The sequence below is a fragment of the Eucyclogobius newberryi genome, unplaced genomic scaffold (genome assembly GCF_026437365.1).
Source record: "Eucyclogobius newberryi isolate DKJ021-1_F unplaced genomic scaffold, fEucNew1.0.hap1 SCAF_13, whole genome shotgun sequence".
Classification (NCBI taxonomy): domain Eukaryota; kingdom Metazoa; phylum Chordata; class Actinopteri; order Gobiiformes; family Gobiidae; genus Eucyclogobius; species Eucyclogobius newberryi.
This window is the reverse complement of record NW_027315757.1, coordinates 12,302,107-12,314,850: the sequence shown is the minus strand read 5'-3', so window position 1 is coordinate 12,314,850 and position 12,744 is coordinate 12,302,107. Positions and strand designations below refer to the sequence as shown.

The window sequence follows — 12,744 nt, the reverse complement described above, 5'->3', positions numbered from 1 at the left end:
GAACGTTCCGCAGATTGAACTCCCGCCCATTATTCCGAAACCACAAGGCCAACCCGGCCCTTTCCCTATCATAAGCCTCACAGCAAATCAGCACATGCTCGACAGTCTCTGGCACCCGACAGTGACGACCGACCGGCTTTATTCCAGGGAGACTCTTCTTCATCTTCCTCTCCTTCTTTGACGTTCGGTGCTTCCACCGTACAGCTTTATTCTTCAGGCTTCATTCTATAGGCTTTAATATGTCCACTGATGTCGCCGCTTGGTAGCCGTGCGTCTACGAGACTGGGCTAGGACATAAAGCCGGTTGGTCTCTGAAACAACAACAACTATTCTAGTCACAAAGACAAATCATGACCTCATGGGCTTTGTAACACCAAAGCAATGGAAGGAGTACTTTTACGGACTACGACAGAGTCTGAGGGCAAAGCACTGGAAGTCAAGGCACTGGAAGAAGAACTTTTAGGACTACGAAAAAGTCTAAGGAATAAAGTCTGGCGGTAATGCAACACTCGGATGTCAACCGCCATAAAACAACAACAACAACAACACCAAAGCAATGGAAGGAGTTCTTTTACGGACTACGACAGTCTGAGGACTACGAAAAGTCTGAGGAATAAAGTCTGGCGGTAATGCAACAATTGGATGCCAACCGCCATAAAACAACAACAACAACAACAACAACAACAACAACAACAACAACAACAACCAACTGGGACCAGCTGCCATAAAACACCAAAGAAGAAGAAGAACAACGACAGAAAAGGATAATTTGACTGTTTTATTGGAGGATTACGCCATAAAACACCAAAAAAGAAGATGACTCCGATGGGGACGGCCACGTTTGCAGCATTGGGCGCTTTGCTCGTCATGTTACAGGTGAGATTTGTTTGTTTTAACCGGACGCTTCCTGTTGAATTCTTCTTTAGTCAATAAAATAATAAAAACATTAAAAGTTAAACTTGGCGTATTGTAATTGTCCGGTAACAGGTGCTAAAGTCGATATCGATCATGGTTCAAGTGTTTAAGCAGCTTTTGTTTGTATTTCATGTGTTTAGAACGATTTGAAGTGACACCAAGGGGCTTTTACTTGTCTTTAAAATGAATAGTTTAAGCTAAATGCACTTTGATAGCACCATTTTCGGCCCTTGTCGTGTGTTCCAACGGCTTTTGTTGGTGTTTTCACATGTTTAGAACGACTCAAAGTGACATTTTGGGGCTCGACTTATTAAACGTGCTCGTAAATCGAGTTAAAAGTCGATACAATGCTTAGTTTGCGCTAAAAATGCTTGTGAAATCACTTTTGGGTTGAACTGGGGCGTCGTCTTCCGCCTTTCGTCGCGCCGCTGATGACGTCATGACGCAGCGGCGGCAGGTGTTGCGTGTGCAGTGACGCACAGGTGGGTTTCGGCGCTGCTGACCCCGAAAATGGCAGCGATTAAAGGCGGTTTCTGTGCGGTTTGGTCGGACTTCTGCCACCGGCGCCGGGGGTTCACTTTTCACACGTTTAAGTGAACTAATGCAACGTTTAAACGGGGATTTTACCTGGATTCTTTTACATTTAACAACACTAACTCTTTTGTATGAATGTCACAATATCAAATGTCAGTGTGATGAATTAACATCACAAAATGACCCTTATTCATGAAATATACTAAACGAAAAAACAGCAATATTGATGGACACTTAGACACAATGATTTCAGCTATATTCAACACATTTAATTTGTTGTGATATTAAAACTTAAATTATGTAGTGCAGAATTTTTAAACATCCAAACACATTAATATTTCATTTTGGCCTAATATAGTAAACTAAAACTAACTATTATTAGTCGATATTGTAAAGATGTGTCTCGTTTTGTCATAAAAACTGTAAAGTGTCTATACGTGAATGGTCTTAAAAGCTGTTCTTTTCAGAGTCTGATGGCTGCTTTTGTCCCTGTTGAAGAGGTTCACAGCCGCCTGAAACGCCAAACTGTAAGAAGCGCGTTAAATACACACATTTTGAATCGTTTTTTTGTTTGTTTTGTTTAACATGTTTTAACGTGTTTCAGATGGAGGAGGAGGTGGTGCGAGGTGGAGCGACTAAAGGTCTGAAGGGGACAATGATGGGGTGGAGTAACCCCGACATCAACTTCCCTGAAAATGACAGAGGGCCTTTCCCGAAGAAAATGACTCAGGTGAGAAACTGTGCACGGACGGCTCAAAACGGCTGCCATTTTGGATAAAGCCGAACATTCATTACTATTAAGAGAATGGATCATATTTTGATCATCGTGACTATACAGACTCTAAGACACAATCGAAAACACCTTTTTTATATCAAAGACACTTTTCAAAATGTCAAAAGATAATAAACCATTTCTAATTTTCATTAATTATACACTTTATTTGTGAACATTCTCCATCTAGAAACCTTCAGTCTCCATATTTCGCCCAGTATTGTCGTCTTTATTTAGTTAAAAATGCATTTAAAAAGTCTCAATGTACAACAGAAACCACTAAAACTGTTGTTAGTTGCAGTCCTAAGAGCAATAACTCTCTTTCATTTGTATTGCACATTTATATAAAGTGATTCACAATAAGCAAATACAATGCACAAGACGAGAACGAACAAATAAATAAACTATAACCTTTATTACATGAAGTGGGACTTTCATAACGATTCATGGCAAATAGTTTGGAGCCTTCAAACTTGTGATGCGTTAGAATCGACTACAGCATTGCAAGTTTCCTGTGGGGCTGCAGGGCCCTAACCATGGGGGCTTGACCTCGGGGGCCACAGATGGGGTCACATATATTTGGATGGACCACACCCCTTTTACTCCAGTCCACTCCCATGTGTTTTTAGATCCGTTTCAACCATGACACAGCTCATGTGATTCACTACAGCATCACGGGCCCCGGGGCCGACCAGCCTCCTGAGGGACTCTTCACTATGAACAAGACCTCTGGGATCCTTTATGTGATGGAGGCTCTGGACAGAGAAGCCACTGGCCACTACACTGTGAGTTCTCTAGTACAGGGGTCACTACTAATCAGTTCATTATATTGTATATCAAATAGTCTAATGATGGTTTTAAAATAAATTGAAATGTTTTGTTGCTCAATTTAAAAGTAGATTTTAGGTATAATAAGCAATGTTTCTAAGTACAAAGTGAACAAGAGGGAGGACCAAAAGCACCCCTGCTTCGTTAAGTGTATACATCATTCTGTTAATAAATCCTGTCTGATCATTGTGAATCAGTCAAAAATGTCTTTCATAAGCTCTATTTAAATACATAAAACATGTCAAATGACTCAAAGTGTTGCATTCATTCTGTGGTTTTCATATTTTCTGAAATTCTGAGGTTAATCCCAGTTTCTCTAGTGAAATTACATTATGTTCCACTCAAACCTTTCCTGAAGTACAGACTTTAGAATGTTTTTTTGGAAATGGCACATGTGGAAGAGTTCACTTTCCTTTCATGTTTAGTATTAACACTTTGTCCTTTTCTCAGCTCATGGTTCATGCTGTTATTGAAGGCTTCGGTCAGGCTGAAGATCACACAGTGATTAAAATCATTGTGATCGACATGAACGACAACCGGCCGGTCTTCACCAAGGACACGTACTTTGGCAAAGTGGCAGAGTCGTCACCTCTCAGTACATACTTCACATACTCCCTCTGTTCATTATGCACCTTTATGTAACGCACACGCAGCTCATTAAAATCCACACAACACACAACACTCCAAATGATACTAAGGCACACCAAGTCTAAATAATCCTCCCATTTACTCCAGAGTTGGTCAAATTGGTCCATTTTCCATAAAGTCAGTGATGTCGGTCCAGTTTGTGTCATCTATTGTTTGTGACTGCGTTTTCCCTGTTCCCAGCAATATATTCCAAAGGTAGCCATTGATTGTGTCCATGATCGGAGTTTTGAGGCCCAAATGCATAGTTCTGAAATTGTGATTGACGTGGGTCCAGTTTTCATATTTTACAAGAATAATGACTGTTGGGATCTGCTGCCTGTCCGGTCTATGGCTTTTTCTGTGTGCGGGTTTTACATCCAAATACTGATCCGTCTGGTCCAATTCACTGGTCTTTATTTACTTGTATACCTTTTTTTAAATTTATTTTTTATAAAAGCCTATCCCTAACCCTAAGAAAAAAATACAATGAAAATAGAATAGAATAAATAAACTTAAAATTAGAATAAACTTAAAATAAACTTATAATTAAATTAAAAAAAACATACAATTCAAATAAACTATAAATGAATACAAATAGATACATACGTTTTAGTATGCATTTTCTTTTTTAGATCATAACATCCTGCAGGTGACAGCGACCGACGCAGATGAGGAGGGGACTCCTAACGCTCTTATTCAATACAAAATCCTTGACCAGGAGCCAAAGACTCCCTCACCCGACATGTTCACCATCAACCCCGTCAACGGCTTCATCCGAGTGAACGCTCAAGGCCTGGACAAAGAGGTGTGTGTTTCAATCTAAAGGACCCACTCGCTTTACTCTGCCGCGGCTGCCCTGTGGCTGTGGCCTCAAGTCTGTGGATCTGGTCTGTTACAGAAGAACCCAAAGTACACTCTGGAGATCCAGGCGGCGGACATGGAAGGAAATGGACTCACCGGGAAAACTAAAGTCATTCTGACCGTAACCGACAGCAACAACAACGCCCCGGCCTACGAGCAAACGCAGGTGAGGGCGGAGTTTAGACTTAGTTCAGTCCTGGTTTGTTTTTTTGTTCGGTCCTGGTTTTATTCTCTCCGTTTCTTCAGTACACGGCCACAGTCGATGAGAATAAGAAAGACGCTATGGTGGTGAAGATGCTGGTGACGGACAAGGACGACGCCCACACTCCGGCCTGGAACGCCAAATTCACCATCGTCAACGGCGACGTAAATGGGCTGTTCTCCGTGGAAACCGGCCCCAACAAACAGGAGGGAATCATCTCCACTGCCAAGGTACAAAAGACTCATATTGTGGCGATGGTAATCGTTCTGTGGATTGTACAAACAAAAAGGCCAAAATAATAAAGAATAAATGGTGGATTTCATCAATATTTCCCTCTAGAAGACTTCAGACTGAACAATATTCCAACCTCATACTCGTATAAAGAAGAGGGGCATAACATTTTAACCAACCTCAAATATGCATGTGTGGACAAAGGGCCTGAGGATATATATGTGGCAGTATGGCCTGCGGGCAGACCATGCCACTTCCTATTGGCTAATCATTAGGGCAGTTGGCCAATAAAATGTTGTTCAGTTTTGTCATTTATCCTCTGACCTACGCACTTCCTGGGTCTGGGTGTTGCTCCACGTACCTCCGCTCTCCAGGTAGTAGTTGTCCCTTTTGCTAATGCGATTCGATCGTGTAGTTTTACTCATAAAATGGTTTCTGTGGTTTAGTGCCGTGGCCTGTCACCTGGCGCCGCTTTGTTAACGCTCCGATGTGATCTCTGCTGACTCAGGATTGTTGTTGTCTCGCTGTCATGGCCCCACAACGCGTGGTCCCGGGCAGCTAACGTGGTACGTCCTGAGCGTGATATACCGGTAGCCTAGTGTTCAGGTTAGCGTTAACCAGCTCTCTTTTCAGATGTAACCTAAACTCTCTGGAGCCGTTGCCTTGCCCTGCCCTCTGTTGATATGGATGTCTGTACCCTGTGTTGTCCAGATCCACTGGACTCTTAAAAGACTATACATCCATGCATAAAGAACTGATACAAACTGTGTTGTTACCTAAGCCTGTGTTAAAGTATTTATTAAATTAATAGCCTGTTAAATAAATTACATGTGAAACTGGAATCTGCCTCTGTATAATCAAGAACGAATCTGTGTGTCCTTTTAGTTAGTTTTCCGGGTGTAAGCCCGGTGGCGTTGTTGGTTTTATTTTCTTTATTTTTATTTAATGTAAATTAGTTTAAAACATTTATAGTACCACCCGAATGCCACATATAGGAATATAATCTGGTGCGTGTAGCAAGGGCGTCATTGGCTCCGTTTGATCAGGACGCCAACATTTTATATTGTGCTACATTTTTCAAAAACAAAAAAGGAGAAAATCCCCCAAGAAAACCAAAACACACACATAAAAATGTTTGAATCCTTAAGAGCTGCTTCTTCCTTTTGAGCAGTTTTGGACAAACATGTCAGACTTTAACAATGACATTTACTCAGCACTACTTCCTGTATTAAAAAAAATCCAACCTCTTTGATGGGATAGTACCTGTGGTGATTTATCATCATTTACACAGGAAATAATAATTGGCTAAACATGAAATGTTCACTTTAATGACACTTAAAAAGACCTGATGTGTGATGTCATATTCTAAGTGGCAGTGATGGGTAAATCAAAATGTGGGTTACACATTCAGACACTGTGTTGGTGTAATTAAATGAAATAACAGCCTATTGTACCATAAATGCTGTAATATAAGTGAGTCGAAATAAACACTACTGAGTGGCTCAGATCCACAAACATGGCCACATTAGCATGTCAGAGGAAAGCTAGCTTTTTCACTCGTCTATAGAATTCACGCTCCCTTGTCAGGAGTTGACTTTTGTCCCTCTACTGGCTGCACCTCCATACACGCCGTAGTCATTTAACGCTTTTTAACACTTTTCTTACGTTCTAAAACATGAGATGCTAAAGTAGTGTCATTGGAGTATTTTTAAAGACGATCGATACAAAGCATCAGATTTGTCTTTTCCTGACTTAAATAAACCTGTGCCTCGCTCCGTCCCAGGGCCTGGACTACGAGAAGAACCAGACTCACACTCTGCTGGTCGCCGTGGAGAATGAGGAGCCATTCGCCATCAAGCTGCCCACCGCCACGGCAACCGTCGTTGTCACAGTTGCGGATGTAAACGAAGCGCCCATCTTCGAACCCACCGTAAAGCAAGTCTCCAAACGCGAGGACCTGGATTTGGAATCTGAGGTGGTCCAGTACACGGCCTATGACCCCGACACGGCCCGCAACCAGAAAGTCATGTGAGTGTCCCGGGAAGGCATTTTGAAGGCGTCTCGGGAGGCGTCTCGGGAGGGTTTGTGGGAGGCGTCTCGGGAGGGGTTGTGGGAGGTGTTTACGGGAGGCGTCTCGGGAGGGGTTGTGGGAGGGGTTGTGGGAGGGGTTTACGGGAGGCGTCTCGGGAGGGGTTGTGGGAGGCGTCTCGGGAGGGTTTGTGGGAGGCGTCTCGGGAGGGGTTGTGGGAGGGGTTTACGGGAGGCGTCTCGGGAGGGGTTGTGGGAGGGTTTGTGGGAGGCGTCTCGGGAGGGGTTGTGGGAGGGGTTTACGGGAGGCGTCTCAGGTGATCCCTCATGTTTGTGTCTCAGGTATCGTATCGTGAGCGACCCGGCCGGCTGGCTCAACGTGTCCAAAGACACTGGACTGGTCACAGTGAAGTCGCCGATGGACCGAGAGTCTGTGTTTGTGAAGAACAAGATTTATACTGCTCTGATCGGCGCCTATGACAACGGTACAAACCAGGCTAATAATCACTCCTTCTGCAGCTTTTACAGCATCGTCACGGCAGCTTCAACAACAACCACAATATCGTCATGACAACATCAATAATATCATGGGCTTTATATTACAAGCTTCTCTAGACCATGATCTTTGTACATTTGATAATGTTACTATCATACCGAATACCGATACCGTATTTTCCAGAATATAAGTCGCACCAGCCAATAAATGCATAATAGAGAAGAAAAAAACATATATAAGTCGAATTTTTGGGGGAAATTTATTTGATAAAATCCAAGACCAAGAACAGACATTTCATCTTGAGATGCACTTTAAAATAATAACAGATGAGAGAACATGGTGAATAGGTGTACGTATGCTAACGCTAACACCTTCAGCTACATGACGCACAGACAGAACTGTGGTAAGTGTCTGGTATGTTAACGTAACATAATAACAGTTATTCAGATAAATATAGCATAAAGAACATGCTAACACGTTTACCAAAGCATCAGTTTTACCCCAAATCACTAAATCCATTGAATTCTTCTTCCTCTGTGTCACTTCTAAACAACTCCACAAACTCCGGAGGTAGAGGAAGTGCAGATTCTTCTTCTGCATCGCTTAGAGCCTAGAGCGCCCTCTTGTGGTTGTCAGTGTGAAAATAACGAATAATATCACATATAAGTTGCTCTGGAGTATAAGTCTTACCCCGGCCAAAACTATGAAAAAAGGTGCGATTTATAGTCCGGAAAATACAGTATTTGATCATCTTCTAATCCTGTTTTCCTTGATGTGAACTGGAGCGTTTCTGGATAAAGTCTTAAGTTGTTGTCCCTCCTCCCCTTCTCTCCAGACGAGGTTCCGGCCACAGGAACAGGAACTCTGCAGATAAAGCTGGAGGACGTGAACGACAACGCCCCGTCCGTCGATGACCGCGACATCAAGGTCAGCACAAACAGATTATTATTTCATAACCCTCGGCCAAGAGAATAAGTCTGTGATTTTGGGCGTTGAATTGTGAATTTAAAGACATTTTCTTTACAATCTGCTACCTTGATTGGCGCGCAGGTGATGCAGATTTGAATCCACGCATAAAATATGGCTTTCTGTTCATTTGTGGCGTATTTGATCAAATTGAAATGGTTTCTGTCTCGGCATTTCCTCAGAAATGAAGCCCGTCTGACTCGGCCGTTCTAAATGTGTATGTGGGTGTAATCCCTCATTCGTCCAGGAGGGGTCCATTGTAGAAAAATATTCAGTTGTTTCATCTGGACATTTTGACTCTCATCCAGGAGTCATTCTGCGAATCAGGAGCGGGAACTCAGATATTTATCCTACTCTGGGTAAGCCCTGCCCACCGGGAGGGACCTCCTGATGAAAAGGTGTTATTGGCATCAACTAAACTAAACCTCTTTGTTTTCTATCATACGAGCCTGTTTGTTTAGTCCTTAAAGCGCTTTCAGCCTCTATTGTCCCTGACTAAATGTGCTTGTTTGCACGTAGCAGCTTCAGTTGCTCTGAAGTGTTGATTGTGTTTCCTGTGTGTTTCCTGTGTGTCGTCTCTGCTCAGGTGTGTAACCAAGAACCAGCGCCTCACTTGCTGAGCATCACCGACAAAGACGGGCCGGGCTTTTCTGCCCCATTCAGAGTCGAACTGCAAGGATCGTCCACGGCCAACTGGGCCGCACACATGACTGACAGCAGTGAGTGACACGCAACACGCAACACACAACACACAACACACGCATGAACAACAGCAGTGCAATAAACTTGTAATAGTCTGATGAACCCGTTCCTCCTCAGAGACTGGGATTGTCCTGCTCCTGACCACAGACCTGGACCCGGGCTTCTACGACGTGCAGCTGCAGGTGTATGATGCTGAGGGTGAGAACCAAGTGTCCACGGTCAAGGCCCAGGTCTGCTCCTGCAAAGGTCCAGACGTGATGTGTGAAGCTGCAGGAGGACCACCTCTGCTCATCATCCTGGGGGTGCTGGTTGGGCTCATGCTCCTGTTCAGTGAGTTCACTTTACACTCATCCATGTTCTACCACCAGGGACTTTGGGCTTGAGGCGGGTTCACCCTGGACAGGGGCCGGTGTTGGATGAACAAGGCGGAGCTAATGATCTACATTACTATATATTATTATATTATATATCCTGCTTTAGGATCGTCCGTGACATAAAGTGAACTTTGACATGACAGTTCAGATGGTTCAGGGTTACTGCGGCTTCACTTTAGTGTTAGTTTCAGTGATGGTTCTGATCCATATTTACCTGACTTTTGGTTTCAGTGATGATTCTGCTGCCGCTGCTCTTTGCTCGACGCGAACGAGAGGATCACGAGCAGGGCGGAGGAGAGGACAAGCAGGTGCTGAAACCACTACTATTCACACTACATCTCCAACACCTCCCTTTATCTCCTCCCTCTGGTCTTACTGTGTGCGTCTGGTCTAAACTCGATTGTCTCCCTCAGATCTTCGACCTGAGCGTTCTCCAGCGCGACCTGGAAAACAGACCTGAAGTTTTTAGAGACGTCGAGGCTCAAAACTTCTTGCCCGCTCTGAGGTTTCGCCCTCGACCAGCCTATCCCGACGAGATTGGGAACGTAAGACGCACAAATGTTCAGTCACGACAGGTCCTCGTTTGTTAAACCACCGTTTCATCTACAGAAAAGTATTGAAATGAAATCGTTTTGTGTCAGAAATGCATCAAAATATGAATTATTACTCGCACTTGCACGATATTTTAGTCGTTAGTTCAATGGTCAGTATTTAATTTTTAAGGTGGTCGACAGTCAAATGAACATTTTTATGAATCTGTGTAATTCCTTCTGAAGCCAGTAGATGGAGCGAAAACTCTTTCCTGGGAAACGGCAAAGATGCATTTCCTACATCTCCTCCAGCTCCATCTCTTCTATCTCCTCCATCTCCTCCATCTCCATCTCCTCCATCTCTTCCATCTCCTCCATCTCTTTCCATCTCCTCCATCTCTTTCCATCTCCTCCATCTCTTTCCATCTCTTCCATCTCCTCCATCTCTTTCCATCTCCTCCATCTCCTCCATCTCCATCTCCATCTCCTCCATCTCCTCCATCTCACCCATCTCACCCATCTCCTCCATCTCCTCCATCTCCTCCAACTCCTCCATCTCCTCCATCTCCTCTCGCATCTTAAACTCGAGCTGCCAATCTAAAGTCCATCAGGAGCAGGTTTAAAGGACACTAACGATCTCGCTCTGTCCCTGTAGAAGCTGAAGGTGGCGGACAACGACCCGACGGTGCCGCCCTACGACTCGCTGCTGGTGTTCAAGTACGAGGGCGACTGCTCTGATGCCGGCTCGCTCTCGTCGCTCAACTCGTCCAGCTCCGGCGACCTGGACTTCGCCTACCTGCACGAGTGGGGCCCGCGCTTCAAGAAGCTCGCCGACCTGTTCGGAGGAAGCGACGATGACGACGACATGATCTAAGGAGGAGGCGACGACGACAACAACGACATGATCCAAGGAGGCGACGACGACAACGACATGATCCAAGGAGGAGGCGAGGAGGAGGCGAGAAAGAGGAGGCGGCAACGACATGATTTTAAGGAGGAGGAGGAGGCGAGAAGGAGGAGGCAACGACATGATTTTAAGGAGGAGGAGGAGGCGAGAAGGAGGAGGCAACGACATGATTTTAAGGAGGCGACAACGACAACGACATGATCAAGGAGGAGGCGAGGAGGAGGCGACGACATGATTTTAAGGAGGAGGCGAGGAGGAGGAGGCGAGAAGGAGGAGGCAACGACATGATTTTGAGGAGGCGACAACGACATGATCAAGGAGGAGGCGAGGAGGAGGAGACGGTGACATGATCTAAGGAGGAGGCGAGGAGGAGGAGGCGACGACGACGACAACGACATGATCCAAGGAGGAGGCGAGGAGGAGGAGACAATGACATGATCCAAGGAGGAGGAGAGGAGGAGGAGGCGATGACGACATGATCGTCAGGAGGAGGACGACATGAGTATCGAGTAAATGAGAACCATCTGCAAGTCAAAAAGTGATTGAATTCCATGTTTTTTTATCTTGATTTGTGCTTTTTTAAGAATGTAATAGTTTCCAGTGACAGGTAAAAAGAGTTTGACTTTCAGAGTTACTGTTTAGATGAGATATTGAGCTGAAATGCCTTTATTTTTGACTCTAAAATGGTCCGGTTCTTGCTCTTTTTTTCTCCTGAATAATCACTTATTATAAACGGGACGGTGTTTTAACTTCAGACATCACATTTACTGTTCTGAATGTGGTGGTTTTATTTTATGTCGCCGCTTTTGAACGCTGTCCGGATTTTTTATTGTTTTTATATCAAGTTATTATACGACTGTGAATGAGTGTTTTTTTTATCTGCAAATAAAAAGTGATGGTTATTATTTGAGAGGTGTTTGTTACTTTTATTCGTCATGGAAACGCGCCACAAAAAAAACACATTTTTGAGGGAAATTAATTTGATAAAAAGGAGGAGGAAAAAAATTAACATGATGCAATGAAAACTTTTATGGCAATTATGTACTAAAGAATACAGTACAAACTCTTCTTTATACTCCGCCTGTCGCAGTAACACATTTTGAAGTGGTTTGTAACTATGAGTAACATATTTAACTTACTCAACCTTCTACAGCTCAAATATATAACAAACATAATGACTATTAATTATTACTATTATTATATTTTTATTAATTATTAATTATAACCACCATTTTTGTAAAGGAAATGTACACCCAATGATCCCCACAATATTGTTGAATTATTCATTTTCTGGACAAAAGTTAGAAGTCGTGACTAATTTCTGCTCCGCTTGACCTTCTCTGGTCATAGACACATCTGACTTCATACAAACATGAGCATCTTAGTCTGTCTCTGCTCATTTCTGCATCTTTATCTTATTCTAAAATGATCTAAAAGAGGTTCACTTTGATAAGACGCATCACATGGTAATCTCCAGTAGGTGGCACTGCTGGCACTACTTACAGCTCTTGCATGTTACAGCATGAAGGTCCTGGGATCGATGGGCGGTGCAGGGCCTTTCAGTGTGGAGTTTGCGTGTTCTCCCCGTGTTTGAGCCTCTCCTCTGTATTTCCATGGTTACGGGCTTGTTCTACATGACATATGTGCCTTAAATGTTGCCTGACCAGCCATTCCCAACACGTTTTGACAGACTACTTAAAACCGTGAGGGTCTGGGGATTGACCGCAGAATTTCAATTTCTAGGGCGGAGTTTAGAGAGCAGAGACAGACC

At 43.8% G+C, this 12,744-nt stretch overlaps 1 protein-coding gene across 1 annotated transcript; it reads left to right on the top strand.

The window, feature by feature from the left end:
• The first annotated feature begins 816 nt into the window (after window positions 1–816).
• Window positions 817–10,940, top strand: LOC140357805 (B-cadherin-like). The gene is made up of 16 exons (XM_072442318.1): window positions 817–876; window positions 1,917–1,976; window positions 2,054–2,179; window positions 2,851–3,006; window positions 3,500–3,644; window positions 4,309–4,481; window positions 4,575–4,703; window positions 4,784–4,969; window positions 6,754–6,998; window positions 7,341–7,483; window positions 8,330–8,421; window positions 9,047–9,179; window positions 9,280–9,492; window positions 9,768–9,844; window positions 9,950–10,096; window positions 10,725–10,940. Exons 1-16 carry the CDS (start codon window positions 817–819, stop codon window positions 10,938–10,940), a joined length of 2,301 nt encoding a protein of 766 aa, XP_072298419.1.
• The last annotated feature ends 1,804 nt before the right edge of the window (window positions 10,941–12,744 follow it).

Excerpts from the sequence above, each read along its gene's own strand:
- LOC140357805 (XM_072442318.1), top strand. The coding sequence starts at position 817 with ATGACTCCGATGGGGACGGCCACGTTTGCAGCATTGGGCGCTTTGCTC. Across the intron at positions 4,970-6,753 it reads GAATCATCTCCACTGCCAAG|GGCCTGGACTACGAGAAGAA; the intron begins GTACAAAAGACT and ends GCTCCGTCCCAG. Across the intron at positions 9,493-9,767 it reads TGGGCTCATGCTCCTGTTCA|TGATGATTCTGCTGCCGCTG; the intron begins GTGAGTTCACTT and ends TTTTGGTTTCAG.